This window comes from Rhinatrema bivittatum, chromosome 1 (assembly GCF_901001135.1).
Source record: "Rhinatrema bivittatum chromosome 1, aRhiBiv1.1, whole genome shotgun sequence".
NCBI lineage: Eukaryota > Metazoa > Chordata > Amphibia > Gymnophiona > Rhinatrematidae > Rhinatrema > Rhinatrema bivittatum.
In genome coordinates this window covers 489,078,207-489,100,516 of record NC_042615.1, presented here as the reverse complement: position 1 = coordinate 489,100,516, position 22,310 = coordinate 489,078,207, and the positions used below count along the sequence as shown (strand labels likewise).

Genomic DNA, 22,310 nt, shown 5'->3' with positions numbered 1-22,310 from the left:
ATGTCGAAGGTTAGAGATCAAGTGTGATCCCCCCCTAAAATTCTATGATTTTTGAAACTTTAATGCCGTTATTTATCACCAGAAAGCTTTAAATGATCTGTAAACTATGGTGACAGAAGAACCTCTGCTAGATGTAGAAATTTTTGTGTGGTTATGAGCACAAGAACATTACGTCTGGGCCGAGACAAGAGTGGAGGCAAACATGGTGGCAAATGGAGGCATAGACAAAACGCTGGCTAACCTCTCCAAGGAAGCTCTACAACAGATTTCCAAAAGCGTGAGGTTGGCACTGGATGATCATAAAGATCCAGGTGGCCAGGAGGACATAAAGGGTAGCATGGAGGGGCAGACAAAGTGCCTAGAAACCACCAAACAGCACATCTCTCAACAAGACAATTGATGACGCTGAGAGGCTTATCAGTGAGCTGCGGGAGAAGAACGCCGTGCTGATGGACTTGATAGAGGACTAGGAAAACCAGAGCCGATGCAACAACATTAAAATTGTCGGTTTGCCGGAGTTCCTTAGAGGAAGAACTATATGGCTTTGTGGAGCAGTGGCTCCCTGAACACCTGGACCTCATTTTTCCTAACGATAGTTTGCAGTGTGAGCAGATGCACAGACTTGGCCCTCCACGTGACGCAGGTGGTAAGCCACCACCACTGATGGCACAAATCCTTAACTGGTCACATAAAACAAAGATCTTTTGTGCATTTCGCCAGCTAGAAAATGTGGACTAATACTAAACCTATTTTCAAATATATCAGAAGCAGAAAGCCTGCAAGTGAATCAGTGGGTCTATTGGATGAGCAGGATGTAAAAAATGAATTTAGGAAAGATAAAGCCATAACAAAATGAAATCTATGAATTATTCTTTCCTACTGAGGATGGTAGGGTGATTCTCAAACCAGAATCATTCTTTCCGGGGTAGGCTCAAATTCATTGAATGATTGAGGACGTTTTAGAATAAAGTGATACATTACCGGATCACCAGGACCAGATGGTATTCACCCAACAGTTATAAAGGAAAGCAAATATTAAATTGTAGAGCTGATAACACTAGTCTGTAACCTATCACTATCACTAAAACCACCCTTAGTGCCAGAGGATTGGAGAGTTGGCAATGTTAACACGCACCTATAAAAAGGCTCCAGTGGTGATCCAAGGAACTACAGACCAGTAAGTTTAATTTTCTGTTCTGAGCAAATTGGTAGAGTCTATAATAAATAAAATGAAATCACGATTCACATAAGTAAATATGATGTGTTAGAGAAGAATTAACGTGACCTGTTAAGAGATCAAAACTGGTTAAAAGAAAGAAAACAAAAGGTAGTTTTTCACAATGGAAGAAGGTAAACAGTGGTGTCCTGCCAGAATTTGTACCGGGACCAGGGCTATTCAACGTAGTCATAAACATTCTGGAAAAGGAAGTAAAGAGTGAGCTGGCAAAATCTGCAGATGAAACCAAATTATTATGGATAATCTAATGCTGATGCGTGAAGAACTACAAAGGGATATCACAAAACTGACTAGGTGGATAATAAAGTGGCAAAAGAGTTTCAGCGCTGATAAGTGCAAAGTAATGCAGACTAACTTTTCAAATACAGTATTGGGCTCTAGGCTTAGCTGTGGGTTTAAAATGAACACAAGGAAGTGGCTGACCACATGTAGTTAACTGGTGGAACTGATTATCGTAAGACATCATGGAGGCAGAGATTCAAAACACAAGTGAAGATAGTTCAGTCGCAGGCTATTTAACATATCAGTCAATCCCTGTACGTACCCAGATCAGTCCAGGTCCTGGGTTTTGCCTCCCCTCCAGCAGATGGAGACAGAGAAGTTTTAACGGACTCTGTCCTATACCCCTCAGGTGCCACCTAGAGTCTGTCAGTATTTCTCTGTCTCCAGCAGATGGTGGAGGTGCAAATCCCTTCAGTCTGGATTAGCTAGTATTCTCTGTAGAGAGGGGGTTGTCAGGTCCCACCAGGACCTGACAACCCCCTGGGAGGCTCAAAGGCTCCTAAGCCTTTTGTCCTATATTTTTTTAGGACTTAGTTTTGATTGGAGAGCTTAATTTGATTGGCTTACGGTTTTAAAAAAATATAGGACAAAAGGCTTAGGAGCCTTTGAGCCTCCCAGGGGGTTGCCAGGTCCTGGTGGGACCCCCCCCCCCCTGGTAATAGAGGCTGAGGAGCAGAGGGTTGAGGATCCTGTACCCTGCCCTCCGCAGCAGCTGAGGGTGATACCGGGGAGCCCAGTTCACTCACCCTCAGAAGGGGGGGGGGGGGCACAAAGCTTCCGATATTAACTTTTTTTTTTTTTTTTTAAATCTTATTTTTTCTCTGTCGCGGCCGGCCCAGCGTCCTCTCCGTCCCCCCCCGATTTGCTGAAGTTGCGCTGCAGCCCACTCCCGGGCTAGTTTTAGTCCCTTCACTATGATGCATGGTGTGACCTGCTCGGCGTGCAGAAGCGCGTGCGCAGCTCTCCAGAGCCGGAATCTGCTCTGACTGCCTCTCGGAAGGGGATGGCTCATCAGGGAAGGCAGCAGCTGAAACTTCCCGTGGAGGTGATTCCCGACGTCAACGAGAGCCTGGGTGGCTCAATATCACAGTAAGCCCTCTGAGGCAATTTTGCAGGTTTTCAGGGCTCAGGAGCAAGCTGTGCTGGGGGAGGGGAATTCCCCTCCACCTCTTTTGCTGCAGCCTGGGGCCTCCGGGGGGGGGGGGGGGGGCATTTTCCAGGAGGATCAGGAGCATTCGTTGGGGAGGGACCCCGAGGGAGTCTCAGATGATTCTTAATCTTCATTCTCCTCTGACTTTGTATTGCTGTTCCACAAGGCCTTTAAGGCCCAGAAAACAGCAAAGTAGCAGGGGCTCTCGGGCAGCCCCAGGGTCTTCTCATTGCGGCAAGGATGCCGGCTCAACCCATAAGCGGCCCCAGTCCCCACCGGAGGTGCGAACCACGAAATCTAAGCGTCCTCTTCAGTCTATTTCGGGTCCGGTGGGCACTACGTCTGATACCTTGGATGGGGGGGGACACCCCCTCCACATGATCCACAAGGAGCTGATCTGGACCCAGACCTGGATACCCAGATCCAGCCTTCCAAGCAAGCAAGAGCACCTATGGTTGAGGGAAATGACCCCAAGGTGGTACGTTTATTCCATAAGGATGAAGTTAGTACCTCTCATTCCAGCTATTCTGGAAGAATTGGGGATTGAGGTCCCTCTGAAAGATTCGCGGATGGGGGCGGTGGATCCGGTGATGGTAGGATTCCAGGGTCCAGCTAAATTATTATTTTTTTTTTTTAATTTAAAAGTTTGTATATACCGCACAATGGGTAGGGATCTATCAGTCTAGGCGGTTTACATAGTCAAAAGTACATACATAAAATTAGAACATAATCATTACAAACAATAAAATGAGCGTGGTGCTTCAGGGAACTAAAATATAATCGGATATTAGAATATTATTGTAAATTGAATGCTTGAGTAAATAGATGAGTTTTTAAAAGTTTCTTAAATTCTCTGCGATTGGAGGTTAAACGAATACAGTCAGGGAGAGAGTTCCACATTGTTGGACCAGCTACAGAAAATGCACGCTTTCGTGTTAAGGATAAACTGACGGATCTTATAGAAGGACGATTGGCTGATTCGAGCAAAATCAAAGGACCTTTGCCGGACGGCGGTTCAGAGAGTGTTGCAACGGTTGAGCTCGTTGGGTTGGGTTGTCAATCCCGACAAGTCATCTGGTTCCTTCCCAGTCCTTGGAGTTTCTAGGTGCCTGACTCGACACTCTCCTAGGCAAGGTTTTTCTTACCAAGGAGAGACTCGCATTTGTAAGCCAGTGAGCTCGATATGATGTAAAATAAAATATAACAAATGTTACCATCTTTCTAGGTCTCCGTCTAGTTACTTTTCATAATATCCCTAGTCTCCCTCCCCCACCCGTATTTCTTGCAGGGTGTCCTTCAATAAAACTTCTGCTACAGTTTCTTATTCCAAGTGCAATAGGGCTCCCAAATGGCATGGAACTTGTGGTAACATTTGTTATATTTTATTTTACATCATATCGAGCTCATTGGCTTACAAATGCACGTATGTAACAATGGTTATATAGTTGACCACAATGTAATTGCAAATAATTAGTTATAAGCATTATTGTGAACAGTTCTTAAATACAAATGAAAGTACTGTGTTGGATATTGTGCATAAATAAAAAATTACAAAAAAAAATAATAAAAGAGCCACTATTGCGCGCTGGCTAAAGGAAGCTATTTCGGCATATCTAGTTCAGGGCCGTCCGATCCCAGTTGGACTCAGAGCTCATTCTACTCGATCACAAGCAGCCTTGTGGGCGGAATGTCAGCAGGTGTCACCGCAGGAAATTTGTCGGGTGGTTACGTGAAAATCGCCACACACATTTGTCAGGCATTACCACCTAGATGTCCGGGCCCCAGAGCCCAGTTCCTTCGGTGCTAGTGTGATCCGAGCGGGACTCTCTCAGTCCCACCCTGTTTAGGGAAGCTTTGGTACATCCCAGGAGTCTGGACTGATCCGGGTACGTACAGGGAAAGGAAAATTGGTCCTTACCTGCTAATTTTCGTTCCTGTAGTACCATGGATCAGTCCAGAGTCCCACCCATGGGGAAATGGAGAGTCCGCTCAGCCGGTTGTTCTTCAAATTCTGCTGATTTATCAAATGTTCTTATACTGAATGCCCCTCCTTTACAGGGTAAGATTATGGGCATGGCTTTGTTAATAAGGTTACAAGTTTTCCTTTCCTCTGCTCTTCGAGGGGTGTGAAGTTTGGTTATAGTGAAAGTTATGGTTTATCCTTTCTGTTGGGGCACAGTGTAATACTGACAGACTCTAGGTGGCACCTCGGGGGTATAGGACGGAGTCCTTTAAAACTTCTCTGTCTCCATCTGCTGGAGGGGAGGCAAATCCCAGGAGTCTGGACTGATCCGTGGTACTACAGGAACGAAAATTAGCAGGTAAGGACCAATTTTTCTGTGCTACCATCCCAGGTTCAGTGCATCCCTACAGGGCTATCTTTAAGCTGCAGCGAGGTCTGGCGTGGTAATGAAAGTTCCATGCCCACTGGCAACCTGCTGCCACTGTGCTCTCCTAGCAGCCAGGCCATGAACAGCCACGGCAGACTCCTCCTCTTTGAAAGAGAGCTGGCCTAGGAAGAAGGTGGAGTCCATGTGCCTGAGCCATCTCTTTCCTCCTGCTGCCATCTTGAGGCCTGCACTTATGACTGCCTCAGGACTCCTCAATGACAGTGTCCGATGCAGTCGGACCATTTGCACTTGCCTAAAGACAGCCCTGCATTCCTAAGCCGTGACTGCTAGAAACAGGAAGGGTGTGACAGTGGCCTGACAGCTCTGCACAGGCTGTGTGCCTTGCATACCTCTTCTAACTTCTGCTGCTTGTCAGAGACAGGATGCTGAGTTGCCTATGCTTATTCCTCAGCTTTCAGCAGTCCTTACAGTTAATATTTGTCCCTCAGTAGTTCTGTGCTTATTAACATGGAGGGCCATTTCCAAAGCCACTTCCTTAGGTATACTGCCCTCTCTAACTGGCTGAAAGTCCCTGCAAGTTTTCATAGCGTGCGTTCTTTTAACCGGATTAAAAATAGGCGGGGCCCAAAGATATGTTTAGCACAGGGGAGTAAAACAGTGTGCATACTTGGCATTTTCGAATATACGCATGTTCTTTTACACCCCCTGTACCCCCTATCCTTCAGCTGCCTACACAAATAGGTGCAGAGTGCACAGGCGCTTTGCACACATGGACTTTACGCTAACTCATATTCAAAGACAACATGCCCGAGTAGGCTCTCTTTGCAAATGAACTACAAACTGTGCGCAGTAAAAGTTCCTCTTACTTTGCCGCTACGCAGGCTCCTCAAATTTTTCCCCAATATGCCTTTTCTCTCCACAGGTACACAACTTGGTGGCCATTGAACTAGCGTATATCAACACGAAGCACCCAGACTTCAGTGATGCTGCCCTCGTGTCTGCATCTGTCAGTAATGCAAAGGTGACTCTGAGTGTCTGTCCCTTTTCTCTACCTTTGTCTGTTCTTTGACTGTCTCTGCGTGCCTGTGCTCCTCCTAACCCAGTGACACTTGGGCCCGGGAGCCCTCAGTGGAGTTCTGATAAAGCAGCAAGTATAAAATCAACTGTTTCAGTTTTACTATTACTTAAAAGGTAACAGGCGATTATATTTATTCTTCCCACCAGTCTGGACATAAGGATACTTTAATCTCCACTGGAACTTGAAGAAACTAGAAAGTGATCTCATCCTGCAGCTCCTTACCTACCTCCAGCTCTGCTGCTCTCCAGTCAAAGCAGGACTTGAGCCATGGGGGTTTGGTTTGTGCTCTTCATTGCAGCAGCTGGAGGCAGGTTAGATCCCAGGAGCAGGAGAGTGTAGCTAATTTTTTTCATTTCAAGGAAGGCAGCAGGATTATGGACTCTGAAGTGCCAGCTGTTTGCTAAAATTGTGTTGAGCAAGGCTCTCTCTCTTCCTCCTTTCCTTAATCACCAGACCTTGCCAGCACCCAGCCCCAGATCTCTCTTCCCTAATTTCCAGCCCGCTCTTCTTTCCCTGGTTTGGCAGGCAGCAAACCAAAAAATATGACAAATGTCCCCTCACTAAATGAAATCACCAGAAAAAAGTCTGTGATAAAATCTGGGCCCTGGACATAAGTGAGTGTCTGCTTGTCCTCTTGGATGATCCAGTGCTGCATCAGATCAGAGCTTAACCTCTACTGTTGCTGTTCACCGTCCCACAAATGGGTTTACTGCACCAGAGCTCTAAACTCCCGACTACTGCTGACCCATTCATGAATCGTGATCAGGAGCTGCATGCTGCTAATTACCTGGTAAGTTGACAGAGACCATTTTATTTATTTTAATTTGTTTTACCTTTTCTGCTTAATTGTGGAGTGTTTTAGCCTGAGGAAGGTTTTGGTGGGAAGAGCTTTTTGTTTGCCATTTTGAAAAGCAGCAGGTTAGTGACTTTGGTTGGAAATCCACCATTTTGTATTGTATTTGACTGCAGTGTCTACTGAAATATTTCTTTTTATTTCATGTTTTTTTGTTTCTACAGAGAAATATAGACTGTTTCCCAGGTTTCCCTCTAATATGAAGGAGACTGACTGGAAGCAGTTTTATACCGCTGCCATCCCAGAAAGATTAATCACAGTCAGGCCGATACAGTACAGTGCGCTCCGATGGAGCGCACTGTTAGCCTGCTCTTGAACGCGCGTTTTCCCTTGCCCCTTATTCAGTAAGGGGTGGAAAACGCGCGTCCAACCCGCGGCACCTAATAGCGCCCTCGACATGCAAATGCCCTATTAGGGCCCTATTAGGTATACCTGTGCGATTCAGAAAGTAAAATGTGCAGCCAAGCCGCACATTTTACTTTAAGAAATTAGCGCCGACCCAAAGTTCGGCGCTAATTTCTTCTGGCACCAGGAAAGTGCACAGAAAAGCAGTAAAAACTGCTTTTCTGTGCACCCTCCGACTTAATATCATGGCGATATTAAGTCGGAGGTCCCGAAGAGTAAAAAAAAAAAGTTTAAAAAAAAAAAATTTGAATTCGGCCCGTGGCTGTCGGGCCGAAAACTGGACGCTCAATTTTGCCGGCGTCCGGTTTCCGAGCCCATGGCTGTCAGCGGGCTCGAGAACTGACGCCGGCAAAATTGAGCGTCGGCTGTCAAACCCGCTATCAGCCGCCGCTCCTGTCAAAAAGGAGGCGCTAGGGATGCGCTAGGGATGCGCTAGTGTCCCTAGCGCCTCCTTTTGCCCGGATCTACCGCTGGACCTAATTTAAATACTGCATTGCGCGCACCGGGAGAGCGGGCCCGCCCGCTCTCCCGCGGACTTTACTGTATCGGCCTTAGTGGCAGCAGCTTTACAGAATGGCCAGGAAAAGCAAAGGTCATTCCAAGAGCTAGTAGGCTAAAGTTCCTTGCCTTTGGAGCTGCATCCATTTGTCCTCACTGAGAAGAGAGAGAGGCTGCCATGCCTCCTCTGATTGCTTCTCTCTTGGCCATTCCCTCAGATTCTAAAGCCAGGAACTCTCTGAATGCATGGTCTAGGAACCACTTTGTTTTGTGTGCTGATTGCCAGCATCTAAACCCTCTATAGGTGTATTAGAGAGACATATAGATCACTTCATCAGGAACTGCCTGCCAGGCAAAAGCAGAGGCTTCTTTGGAACAAATATGCAAATGCCCCTCCCCCCCACATCTTTGCATTCCCTATTTACTTTCTGTAAGTAATATAGGCTTGGTACACTTATACACTTGGTACATTTACTTTCTGTAAGTAATATAAGCTGGGCACTGACCAATACAACCTTTTTTTTTATCTGTCAGTTTCATCTTGTTCCTTTGTACTTCTAACTCACTTGTAACCAGGGAGGGATCTGGCACCAGGAGCCTTCATTCACAACTACCTGGGGATTTTTCCCCTCTAACATACCTAGTCTGGTCACTGGAGCAATAGTCCTGGACCGGGAGGTTATGCATCTGGACTCTCGCTGCAATGGCCAGACTAGCTCTGAATCCAGCCACTATGAGTCATCCTTAAGTAATGGTCACAACTCCATCCCCTCCCCCTGGAGGCCTGTGAGCACTGCCTCTGCAGCATCCCCAGCCCCAGCCAACCTGGGGAGCAGAAAGACCCCACTCAGGGATTAATCTGAGGGACTTTCTGCTTAGCAATGCACAGCACTTACCATCTGAGCTACCACGCTAGCTTGCTACATCCTTTAGAATAAAGATCATCTATGCCATGCTTCCCAACCATTAAGGTACAGCTTTGGTATCTCTGCCATCCAGACGTGGGGAGTACAAAATATAATGAGAATTTAGACTTATCATGGTCAGCTCTTGTTATATTCTCCACATCAGTCTGGACGAATCCATCCAGGGACATATTATTATTATTTCCAGTGTTTTGTGTGAGATTTGGATGGCGTCATGTTATTTGTTTGATGGTTTTGAACTTAGTATTGTTTCAGTTATTGAGTCTATTGATGTTGTTGATGGGAAGAGCAACAAAGCAGGAGGCAAATCAGGTGATGCTGGATGGTGTCACTTCCTTGCATCTTCACAGTCCAGCATTAATTTCATTCTACAGAGGTAGGACATTACTTTGTTCTCCAGGCTGATGTGAAGAACTAATATAACAAGAATTGACCAAACTAAGCCAAAATTCACAGTGCTTCTCTTTTCTTGTCTTACAATTAAAATTTCTCACTCGGTAACAGAGAACGTATCACTCGTTAACTTATTCTCAGCGCTCCCTCTCCTAAACAACACTCTTGTGTAACCCTCTCCTTTACCCTTATCCCCCTGTCCTGGGTAGTGTGCTTATCCCTTTCCTTTTCTTTACTATTCTAATGCTCCCTTGAGTATCAGTGTGTATATCCCTCTCCTTTATTCCCAATGCTCCCTCCCCCATCAATCCTGTTCCCTGCTATTGCCTCCTATGGCAGCGAGGGCTACTTTCTCTCTGCTTCTCTCCAGGGTGATGCTTTGCCAGATGGAGCTCGGCGGTGGAAGAACGAACGAGTGGAGGAACATGGAATGGAGGAGAAGAGGCCTCAGGCAACAGCTCAGAATTCAGCCTATAGTAGTCCCAGCAGGACATATGCTGTAAACTTGCTAGACACGGTCAGTAGGTGCTCCTTGGTCTTTGAATCATTTGGAAGCTGTTGCTACTATCTTAGGTGTAGGGAAGGAGAGGCCACTGTTGCAGTTTAACCAAAATAAACCCTTCATGCTGGCAGCTTAAGAAAGATGGAGAAATTAGGTCTTACCCGTTAATTTTCTTTCCTTTACTTCTGCTCCACCAGTCAGGAACAGATGGGTTTTATCCTCTCATCCAGATACTGGAGACAGAGTTCTAAAATTCTTTAAATGATATCACTCCCACATATGTCCCTAATAGAACCTGTATGATCAGTGTACCATTGTCAAAGCAAAACTTAAAATATAATTAATAGAATAAACCCCCTAAAGTCTCCATTTGAGGAAGACACAAAAAAAAATGTATAAAGAACTTTGTAAACTTAAGGTTGAACAACTTACCATTAGGTAAAAACTAAAATGCTAAATAACAGTCCATTACCTTCTGCTCCACCAGTCCCGAACCTATGGGGGGATCTATCCTCTCATCCAGCCAAATGGAGGCAGAGTTCTAATTTTTTTTAAATTTTTTTTAAAATGGCATCAGTAGAACATAAGCACAGATTAGAACCAACTCAGCCAGTGTTCTCTGCCTCCAGTCGTTGGATGGGAGCTTTTTTATTTTTCTCTGTTATATTAGAGTTTTCAGCACATTGGAAGGATTTCCTGCTAATTTTAGCCCCTTTAATTGTCAAAGCAGCAGCTTTATGGCCATGCTCCTGTGGATGTACTCCTGCAGTGAAGCAAGCCAAAGACACTGATTGCCCTACTCTGCTACCGTTTGTTGTGGTAAAGAGGAACTGTGGCTGTGTCTTAATTCATCTAGTAGTTGGCAAATTAGCTGATTACCTGAATTGGAGCTTTTTCTGATCTGCTCGCTGCAGCTGGAAGCTGAATTCATTTTAGTTCTGATGTTGGAGAAATGTTGCTATGGTGGCTGTGGAGCGAAACGTAGTTCCTGTGAGGGAACATTATGCTCCCTTTGCTGGGGTAAGTCTGGATCCCCAGAATTGCTGAAGGTTTCAGTATCAACTAAAAGGTAGCATTGCATGATCTTATTGCTGGCATGCAGAAACCGCAATAAAGGGCAGCTTCTGTTGCAGGGGAACCATCGGTAGCAGCCATTCTAATGGCTGATTTGGATTTGGTAGCCATTTTGGACGATATGCTGATAGCATCGTCATTAAAGGGAGGTCCCAGTGCAGCTCAGGGACCACCCAGGTTGCTGCCGGGGCTTGATTTTTCTTCTGATCCAAAGCAGGATGCGACTGCCAGTGGCTCGGCATCTTTTTCACCAGAATCTTTTAGATTTTTACATCAGGTTTTTAATGCCTTACAAAGAGGGTCATGTTGAGGTTGAGCACTTGCATGCTGATTTTTCTACAGCGGAGTCTGAGATTTCAAAAGGAAAGAGATTGGATACAGTGGATGCAGAATCTCTCTCTGGATTTAAACTATCCTCCTCATTGAGCTACGGAGAATGATAAGGGAGGAAGCATTCTCAAATCTCTAGAAGAAGGTGAGATTGTCATTAGAGGATGAGGAGGAACAGATTAGATTGTTCCATAAGGAGGAGATGGTTGCACTAATTTTACAGGTCTCTGTAGCCTTACATCTTGAGGAGAAAGATGATCCTGTTCCTGATTAGGATCCTATTCTGAGGGGTTCACCGTAAAGGGCCTTCTACTTTTCCTTTTCACCAAGAGATTGAAGCTATGATCCTGGCTGAGTGGGAATTTCCTGAAGCTGGTTATAAGTGTCAGAGGATTTTTAATAGATTGTATCCTTTACTGTCTAAGATTGTGGGTCATCTATTTCAACAGCCTAACGTGGATGCTTCAGGTGAAGGAGGTGCTTTCCTGCAAGGTGCTCAGGATAGGAAGTTAGAGGCAGTCCTTAAAAATCTTTTTTCTGCGTGCTTCTTTTTTTTACAGGGAGCGGTTTGTGCTAGTTATGTTGCTAGATCTCTGCTTCGTTGGCTTCAACAATTATCTGAGTTCCCATTACGTACCCAGATCAGTCCAGACTGTGGGTTATGCCTCCCTTCCAGCAGATGGAGACAGAGAAAAACTTGAAGAGCATCCCCTCTTAACCTGGAGTGTCACCTGCATCTCTTCAGTATTTCTCTGTCTCTAGCAGATGGAGGTGGCAAACCCTGCAGTCTTGCCCTTTTATTTGGGTTAAGGCAATCTCTTTAAAAAAACCAAAAAAAACTAAGGATCAAGCAGGACAAAGCATATCCTCCCAGGGGGGGTAGGCAGGTCCTAGTTGGACTATCCCGCCCTGGTAGCAGGTTTAAGGAGCTGGGGTTGGTGACCCCGTGGGCCTCCTGAGAGGTAAGGTGCCTGGGGGGGAATACCGGTGGTCCAGTCCCTCCCCCCCCCCCCCCCCCACAATATCCCCAGCCCGTTTAAAAAAAAAAAAAAAAAAAAAAAAAAAGGAAAGAAGCAGCCTGTCAGCCTTCTCTGAGTTTTCTGCTGTACGGCTGCTGTAGCTATTTTTAATTCTGGACTCCGGGTAGCTTACCGGCATTTTTTCTCCTCAGCCGGCCGGTTTTCTCTGACACTGCATTTTTTGCCGCGGCTCCTCTCTCACTTCGGCGCCTCTCTGGGATCCCCCAATGCCACGTTCTACTCGTGTGGCCTGTGGAGAGTTGGCTTCGTGCCTTTGCACCCGCTGCCTCTCCGGAGGTGAAGGCAGCTCAGATCGGGGACCGGAGTTTCCCTCTAAGGCCCGCGTGGCACATAAAATATCTGCTCCTCATGAGCCTCCAGTCGCTCCGTTCCCGCTAAATGAGGAGGCCATTTTGAATACTTGAGCAGTGAGGGAGGGGATCTCCCGCCCTATTTTATCATCCGTTCCTGGCAGTCCGGAAGATCCTTCGGAACTGGATCAGCACTTTTCTGATGGCCAACCCGATCCTCTGGTGGGGGAAGGGGGCGGAGCAAATACTTTTTCTCTAGATTTTGTGGTTCTCTTCAGGAACCAGCCAAGTCCAGTCTAGATTGATGGTTGATCCTCGAAAGACTAAGTCGGGGAGTGGAGCTGGAAGTGCCGCAGTGGGTGATAGTGACGACAGACTCCAGTCTCTTCGGTTGGGGGGGGGGGGGGGGGGGGGGGGGCAGTTTGCCAGTCTCATGCAGTGCAAGGCCAGTGGACGCAGCAGGAAGTGCAGTGGTCCATCAGTCGTCTGGACACCAGAGTAGTATGACTGGCTTTGCTGTTCTTCCCCTCGTTCGTCATCAGTTGGTACGGATTTTGTCCTACAGTGCGATAACGGTAGCATGTATCCATCGCCTGGGGGGAACGAAGAGCCGTCCGGTAGCCTTGGAGGCAGACAAGCTGATGGTCTGGGCAGAAAACAACGTTCAGGCGGATTTTCTAATCCGACAGCAATTAGGCCCCAGAGAGTGGGAGCTATCTGAGGAGGCGATGAGGCTCTTAACTCATCAGTGGGGCGTTCCCCACCTGGATTTGATGGCAACTCAGTTGAATGCAAAGGCGGCTCGCTTCTTCAGTCGCAGAAGGGAACACGGGGCGGAAGGAGTGGATGCTCTTGCCCTTCCATGGCCCCATGACATTCTGCTCTACGTCTTTCCTCCCTGGCCCCTGGTGGGCAAGGTTGTAAGAAGAATAGAAACCCACCCAAGGTCGGTCATCCTTGTAGCTCCGGAGTGGTCACGGAGGTCGTGGTTCGCAGACCTGATCAACCTAGTGGTGGACGACCCACTTCATTTCAGTCATCTTCCGAATCTGCTACGGGAAGTCCAGTATTTTTCGACCAGGTGGCTTGCTTTTGTCTAGCGGCCTGGCTTGTGAAAGGAAGCAGTTAAGGAAGAAGGGTTATCCTGACAGTCATTTCCACTCTTTCGCTCATGTATGTTCAGGTCTGGAAGGTTTTCGATTCTTGGTGTAGAGGTTTGGAAGTTTCTCTATGGCGCACCTCCATAGTTCATATACTTGCCTTCTTGCAGGAAGGATTGAAAAAAGGATTGGCAAACGGTTCTCTCAGGATCCAGGTTGCAGCATTGGGCTGTTTACAGGGAAAGATTGACAGAGCGTCCCTAGCAGCCCATCCTGACATGGCGTGTTTTTTCTGATGGGTGCTAAGCACTTGACCCCCCAGTTAGGGCTGTTTGTCCTTCTTAGAGTCTGAATCTTGTTCTTCATGGGTTGTGCGGACTTCCTTTTGAACCTCTCAAGCGGGCCACTTTGAAGGACCTAACGCTCAAGACGATCTTCCTAGTGGCTATCTGCTCGGCGAGACGAATATCTGAGATTCAAGCGCTGTCCTGTAGGGAACCTTTTCATTGGTTTTCAGACTCCGGGGTGTCTCTTAGAACGGGACCATCCTTTCTACCAAAGGTCATGTCGACTTTTCACTTGAATCAGTCGGTGGAGTTGCCGGCTTTTCCCGATTTGGATCATGAGTCCCATCATGCTCATGACTTGAAAAAGTTGGATGTCCAACGGGTTCTCCTTTGATATTTGGAGGTACTACTGACTTCAGGGTTTTGGACCATCTCTTTGTCCTGTGGAGCGGTCCTAAGAAAGGATATAAGGCATCCAAAGCTACCATTGCCCAATGGTTGAAGGAAGCTATAGCTTCAGCATATATATATGTCACGGACGTGCAGTGCCGGATGGTCTAAAAGCTCATTCGATCTGGTCTCAGGCTGCATCTTGGGCAGAGAGTCAGTTGGTCTCACCGCAGGAGATCTGCAGAGCGGCGACTTGGAAGTCTCTACACACCTTTGCTAAGCATTACAGTTTAGACTTTGGGCCCTGGATGTCTACTGTTTTTGCAGCAGTATTCTTCAAGTGGGACTCTCCAGGTCCCACCCCATGTAGGGCAGCTCGGGTACATCCCAGCAGTCTGGACTGATCCGGGTACGTACAGGGAAAGGAAAATTGGTTCTTACCTGCTAATTTTCGTTCCTGTAGTACCACGGATCAGTCCAGATGCCCACCCAGGGAGGAAGACAAGTTTAAAGGGGGAGAGTCTGCTCAAATTCATTTCTTTTAACAACAGACTACGCGAATGGGCTCAATTTTCAGAGTGCTCCTGTCATGTACATAGTTTTTTTGGTCACATTCCTTTTCCCCAGTTTTGATCCAGCCATTGGATTGGGATGTGATGTTTTGGTTGCAAAGTTCATTAGTTCTTTATCTGCTTTGACACTGTTTATACTGAAGGGATCGCAGGTGGTGCACCTCTCATCCAGCTACTGGAGACAGAGTTCTAAAATTCTTTAAATGTCATCACTCCTCAGTCATATCAGAGGGTGCCTTTCAAGTTTTTCTCTGTCTCCATCTGCTGGAGGGGAGGTAAAACCCAGCAGTCTGGACTGATCCATGGTACTATAGGAATGAAAATTAGCAGGTAAGAACCAATTTTCCTTTAGCGTGCAATGCCTGAAAGGCATGATGTAAGAATTAAAAAAAATTCTGGAGAATACATGGCTAAAAAATGCTTGCCTCTTCTGAATCAGCATCAGCAAGAATCTCAGCCTCAGAAAACAAACGGGGATGCTCTAAATTAACAGAAACTTCTGCATGTCAAGACCCCGATGCCAGACAAGATTTCAAAATGGCCACCTCCTCAGTCATAATGGCAGTTTCCTTCTCTAATGGCACTCTCCCAAATAAAACAGGCTCACCTGACTGTTTTTTGCTGATTTACAAAACTCATCTAAACTAGCCGAATTGTGGTATATGGAGAATCAGTTGCCAGCTGTTTTGAACCACAGGCAGTTCAGCATTTCACTTTCTCACTCGTGGTAAGCTGTCTTAGCCTCGCCTTCTTTAAATGACTCAAGAGTGTTTCCTCTTAGGGTAAATTGTTTGCTGAGAGCATATAAATTCTCTATCAATAAGGACAAAAGCTGCTTCCATGGCTCAAAACGTATTCCTCTGCCTTAAAAGCAGAAAACCAGACCAGTCAGAAATTTGAAGCTCAATGAGCTAGGTTGTCATACTAGTTCTAAAAAAAAAAAAAAATGGACTTAAAATAATAAAAAAAAACACCCTCTTAACTTCCTTCCAAATATATATCTTCCAGGGTGTGCCTTCACAACCATCTCATCTAGCTGCTGGAGACAGAGAACACTGATCATACCGGTTCTATTAGGGACATATATGGGAGTGATGACATTTAAAGAATTTTAGAACTCTGTCTCCAGTAGCTGGATGAGAGGATAAAACCCATCTGTTCCTGCCTGGTGGAGCAGAAAGCAAAGAAACTTTATTTTGATAAAGTAGAATATATCAGGAGAGTACAAGATTACCAGCAAGGGAATTCAGAAGCAGTCTGAGAGCTTTGCTTACATAATAGGTTAAATCCAATTTACACACCAGTGAGCTACTTTGTTAGTTTTCATAACATTTTTCTAATTGGGTGACATTAACACAACAACCCCTTAATAGGATGGTATTATAATTCTATCTCATACAAAATGAAGTTGGGATTCTTGTAAGTCTTGTGATTTCATGTAAATTGAGCTTAGAAGGCAGGAATAAAACTTAAGACTAAATGCAACATACTTTTGGTGTTTTGATCTGCATTGTAGCATTTCAACATATGTTGTTCTGTCATCAACCTTCAATAATTTTATGTCTGATCAGTATAATTTTCACAGTGCAGTGATGACAGCGTCATAGGAAAACTTTTTTTAAAGCACCCTAACACAATAGTAGGTTCTTAGTATAAATATCAGTTGTATTCAAGGCAGAGCAGATGTTAAAGGGCAGCACTGGTGTCCTTGGTGGTTTCAGTGCTCTGAAGAGTCTGGAATTAAATAATGTGTTGGGCTCCAAGCCTGCCTGTGCTTTCCCTTCTCCAGCCTGTACCAGTCACACGGAAGCTGAGCCAGAAGGAGCAGCGAGACTGTGAAGTGATTCAGAGACTTATCAAATCTTATTTCCTAATTGTCAGGAAGAGCATCCAGGACAGGTATGGGGGCCAAAGGAGCATGCTTAGGCAAAATGTGTGTCCAAAAGGGCAAAATGAATCAAGAGGTGTATGGGGGGGGGGGGGGGGGTGACATGTCTATTAGGGTTTATGCAGACAAGAAGGCAGTTTGTATTTTTGATGAGGGAGGGAGATGAGGAGACTGAATGTTTATCAGATACAAAAATGTGTGAGGGGGCTGCATTGATGAAGGCTGCTTAGACTAGTGTATTGTTTGGGAGGGGTAGTGCTTGGTTTCTTTCAGCTGCTATCTGTCTGTCTCTTCATAGTGTCCCTAAGACTATCATGCATTTCCTGGTTAATTTTGTGAAAGATCACCTGCAGAGTGAGCTTGTGGGGCAATTATACAAGGCTCAGCTGCTGGATGGCTTACTAACTGAGTCCCAGGATATGGCTCAACAGCGCAGTGAGGCCACGAGCATGCTCAAGGTAAGAGAAGGGACAGTAACATAAATCCTGCAGTTCTCAGTAAGGTTGCCTCTCTCCATCAGTGGGCACATGGGAATAAGGCATTCTGGATAATGCTATCTAGCCTAATCTATTTCTGTCAGTGGATCCATAGTAATGTTGAATTTGGACTATGGATAATGCCCCCTTATCTACTTTTATGTAGTAATTGAAAGATGTGCCACGGAGAAGATGGATTTTTCTTGGTGTGATAGGACCTTCACTGCCTATTTTATCTGGTTCTGTTTTCCTTACAGGCATTACACAGAGCCAGTCAGATCATCTCTGAGATCAGAGAGACACAGCTTTGGTGAAAGACCTACAGCTGAGAATGATTCTTGGAAGCCAGAGCACTTGTGGACATTGTCCCAGGCTTCAGTGCAAGTGGCGCCTTTCCATCCTGTGTCCTGGAACATGTCGGCACTTCCGCTCACTCTTCCATCATGTTGTGGATGACCTCAGCAAGCTCTCCTCCTTATATGAGTCTTCATTTCTTGTCATATGCTCTGGCTGACATATCAAAACCTCTTCCTCCTCCGATCAGCCTCCTTTTCCCATCATGACCTGGATGCTATTTTTCTTCCACATTTATTACTTATTAATCAGTCAAGTGTTTTCCTCCTCCCACAAGGCTAGGAATACTGCCAGAGTCCAGAACTGAGTCTGAAATTGAAAGAACACTTGTAAATGCGTGTAGCGCTCTGCTCCATAATAGTTAGAGTAATCTGGGTTCTTCTAAGTTGGTCTAACAGATAATGGTATAGCTTGCAAAAAATAATTACATCCCAGGATATAAAAATCACAGAAAGTGGCTTGCTACGTTGGAGATTAAAATAATGTTTTAAACATATAGCGTGCAATGTTACAACAAACCATGAGCAGTTGCTATTGATGTTTCTACTTGCATAAAGAAATATAAGAAAAAAAATAATTCATTCACTTAACAAGACCTACGTCTGGTTGATATTATTCTGCACTTGCCAAATGCAAAGTGGCTGCCTTGCAGTGTGTAGTACATAGTTGTCCTTGCTACCCATTTTGGTGTTTTAGATCTGTCATGCAACAGATGTGCAACTCACATATGATGATAACTTTTATTTGACAAGACATAGAATTTGTTTCAGTACATCTACAATTGGCAATACCACGTCTTTTGGTTATATCTGTGTTACACTAGTGGGTATCTTGAAAGCCTTCCTTTCTCTGTACATTAAACTATGACATCAGAAGTTTTCTAGTTCTATCAAAAGGCCTTGGGGAGCAGACACAGCATGATGGTCCCTCATGCTCCTCCATTATTAGGGTGACACTACAGCTGTATGTTGGGATGGCCAGGCTGAACCAGCCCTTAGCTATGGAAATTTTAGTTTCTTCTGTTCTGACTACAAGTGCCTGCATGCACTGTGAGTAAAATCAGGACTAGCTCAGACAGTACCTTTAGACAGGAAGCACCCTATCTATCATCATCAAATGCTATCTTCTACATGCAGGTCAACAGCTATAATGCACCAATTTTCTCTGTGCTCAGCTTTCTTCTTTGTGTCACCCATATTGCCAGATCTTGACCAGTTTTTAATGTCATTGGGCCAGATTGTTCTTTGCTTTCCTCACTTGTTTACCCTTTATCTTGCCATCTAGTACTAGATTAGCTAAATTGCCACCATGCTCAGTGCTCCAAATTCACATTTTGGAGTGAAATAAAAAAAATGCCGGTGTTTCATGTCCAAAGTGATGTGCTGTGAGGGAAAGCATAGGAGCACAAACATGGCAGTGATTGAGTACAAGCACATTTCTGCTGTGCTTACAGCTCTTTGAATAAGAAGCGCATATCCTGCTTATAGCCACAAGATTAAAGTGTGCACAGACTCTTAGGGGCGGCATCACTTCTGCCTGTAATGCAGCAGTGGGAGATTCAGCAGAAAGGGCAGGGAGCAGGAGCTATGACCATAAGCTAACGCACAGTCCTTCTCCCTTTGTGACTGTAACTTCCTCAGCATGGTTTTAGGTCTTTGCTATCATTCTTGTCTGTTTGCTTGTTGGTTTTGGCTGGGTAGTTTTCTCCTGTTCCTTTGGTTCTGATTGAGCTTCCAGCTCAAACTCTTTTGGGTTACGGGGCCATAAGACTTCGCAACTACTCTGTATTTTATAATACTCCACCTCGCTCTCACACTGTCACCAGTGCTTTCTTTATTCCACACTTTTCCATCAAAGAGCTCATAGCATGTTACAACAATAACTAAGTAATGAGCCAAAAAGGAGAAACAGGTAGACTTCATTATAACAGTGGGGGCAAGGACCAAGCTAGTTTGCAAGAAAGCATAGCCCCAAGGTAGGCAGCAGTTATTTTTATGTTTGGAAAAGTTTCAGAAAGCCAGGTTTTTACTAGTTTTCTGAAAGGTTTGTAGTTGATGATGGACCTGCTCCCGAGCAGGCCCTTTCTCTTGTACTTGTGAGACACCTGTCCGATCCTTAGGAGCTGGCACAGCTAGTTGTGCTTGTGGTACCGAGCGCAGGAAGTGGGAAGGAACATGTGGGTTCAGGTAGAGTGGGGCCCAGCTTTGGAGGACCTTGAAAACCAAGATCATGATTTTGAACTTGGTAGTATATTGGGAGTCAGTGCAGGGATTTTGTGTCAAATTTGTCTGCATTCAGCATCATTCACACTTTAGTATTCTGTATTAGTTACAAGCACCTGGTACTTTTTTTTTTTTTTTGAATCCCAATGTAGGGTGAGTTGCAATAGTCTAAGAGGGAGATCATGTAGGCCTGAATAATCATAGCAAAGGCAGGGCCTCAAAGAAGAGGTAAATATGCTATAGTTGATGCAGTGGGAAAACCATTACCTTATCCACTGCCAGGATCTGAGCTTCGAGTCCTGTACAAATCCTAGGCTACAAGCTTGGCTGCTGAAGAGTTATCCCTTTGAGAAGTATCTCGGGTCCTTGTTATCCAGCAAGAGTACTTCTGTCTTTTGTGGATTCAGTTTCAATTTATTGTGATACAGCCAACAGGAGATCTTTTCCTGATACTCAACTTCAGTTGCTGATCAGTTTGTCAGGTTCAGAACCAAGACGGCCAGAAACTGAATATCATGTTAGCTTCCCAGATCCTCATGTTTCATTAGGGCACCACCTAAGATTAAAACAAAATTGCCCACTTCTCTATTCAATTTCTTCCTACTCTTTCCTATTCTTTTGATGTTCCTGGTTTCTTTTCGTACTAACCTGTGAATGATATAGGAGTAGACCTTAACCATGATAGGCCAATGATGTTTCAATAATGTGATGTCTTTTTGGAAAAATTTTTAATTAATTAATCCCCTTATCAAACACTAAATGTGAGCCCCACCCCCTGCAGCTACTCGATGTTGCCATTGAGCAACAGCTGGGTTTCCTTTCCCTTTGAGGGCTGTGAATGCAGCTTCCATGGCATCCCTAGCCCCAGCTGACTCAGGAAGTAGAAGTCTCACCTGGGAATCAAACCCACTTCTGCATAACACTTGCCATGGAACTATTGGGCTAGCCCCTTGCTACAATTTTGTGATTGTTGTAGAATATCTTGTCTAAACCCCATGCCTCGTATGCTCTGCTGTTGCTGAGAACCTGGCACATGACCTACCACAAGGTGAGGAATACTCCAGGACTGGTGCAGCTATATGACAAATCCTGCGACACACTTATTTTTTAATACTTGTAATGGGAGAGTTGGACTGATTGGGCCCCTGACAGTGCAGGGAGGTGGAAAGGGATAGTGGTCAGCTGTTGTAATATTTATTTCTAGAAGTGGTACAACTCTGCCCATTAATTCTGTTAATCATGATTTACATATCTATTTAGGATACCAGGGATATGGTTTTATATTTATCATGCTGCATTATTGCTTAACTCCCCTTTCAGATTCAGTAAAAGTAAGAAATAGAACTTCCAGCCTCTCCCAGGGCTGACTTTAGGAGGGTATGGGGCCAGGGAATATCAACTGCAGCAGGGTCCTGGAACACTGGATGACAGGAAATTATAGTGGTGTGGATCCCAGGGACAGTTGCCTCTGTTCACCACTCCCCCTGCCCAAGGACGACCCTGAGCTCAGACAGCCCTTCCTTAAATTGCCAATTTGATGTTGGGGGTCTGTTCCTATAGAACCCCAGATGTTTAAAAAAAAACCAAAAACTTACAAATTTGCACAAATCTAGTTAAAAAATCTTACAATTTTCTTTAGTCAGGACTGCTTCAAGATTCCTGCAAAGATAAGGATGTTTTTTTGCCATAACTTAGATGCTTTCATGTGTTGAAACAGAAACCATGTTTCTTCTCTAATGTCAAACTAATAAACAAGGTTGTTTCTAAAATGTGTGCTCTTTTCTCTTAAACTAACTGCAATGCTTCTTCTCCTTAAAGATGGTTGTAGAAAAATCACTTTTTTTTTTTAGTTTTATTTGCTACAATATTTACCTCCTTATTTTTAATATAACATCTTCTTTTGTGAGTTTCATGGTGAGAGTAAGCAAATATTACTTACCTGTAACAGGTGTTCTCACAGGACAGCAGGATGTTAGTCCTCACATATGGGTGACATCATCAGGATGGAGCCCAATCATGGGAAACTTCTGTCAAAGTTTCCAGAACTTTGACTGGCCCCTACTGGGCATGCCCAGCATGGCACTAACCCTGCAGCCAGCAGGGGTCCCCCTTGATAGCTACAGGCAGTGCCGAAAAAATAAAACAACAAAACGTTACGAACCCAACACCGCCGGGCGGGTTTCGTGAGGACTAACATCCTGCTGTCCTGTGAGAACACCTGTTACAGGTAAGCAACATTTGCTTTCTCACAGGACAAGCAGGATGGTAGTCCTCACATATGGATGAGTACCGAGCTGAGGATGTCCGAACATGCACCAAAGATACCCATTGGCGTGCAACAGGCACAACAACTGGGGTGGAATTTGGTAGAGGGCATCCTGAACCCCACTGGGCAGGCAGAAGGGTGTTGGTACGTCATGTTGGAAATAGGTTACGCAGGACAGATTGGCCAAAGATGGAATCTTGTCTTCCGGCTTTGTCTAGGCAATAGTGGCTGAGGCAGGCAGGAACTGCATGGCAGGCCTGACCGCAAACCATAGCACGCGGTTACCCATAGAGCCCAGCGAGACCATCCCCCGAAAAAGCCGCCCTGATATCGAAAACGCTACCCA

General features: G+C 45.2%; 1 protein-coding gene across 5 annotated transcripts in view; it reads left to right on the top strand.

Moving 5' to 3' along the window:
- Positions 1-21,467, top strand: part of LOC115095113 (dynamin-1-like protein) — a 101,178-nt gene extending 79,711 nt beyond the window's left edge. For 4 of the 5 annotated variants that reach the window (XM_029608400.1, XM_029608392.1, XM_029608381.1 and 1 more), the window contains 5 exons: positions 5,943-6,041; positions 9,544-9,690; positions 16,548-16,657; positions 16,945-17,104; positions 17,380-21,467. In XM_029608400.1, coding sequence (XP_029464260.1) covers positions 5,943-6,041; positions 9,544-9,690; positions 16,548-16,657; positions 16,945-17,104; positions 17,380-17,436 — 573 coding nt within the window. In that variant the 3' untranslated portion in view covers positions 17,437-21,467. Of the gene's footprint in view, positions 1-5,942; positions 6,042-9,543; positions 9,691-16,522; positions 16,658-16,944; positions 17,105-17,379 lie in introns of those variants that run through there. The other variant, XR_003857694.1, reaches the window with a different exon arrangement.
- The last annotated feature ends 843 nt before the right edge of the window (positions 21,468-22,310 follow it).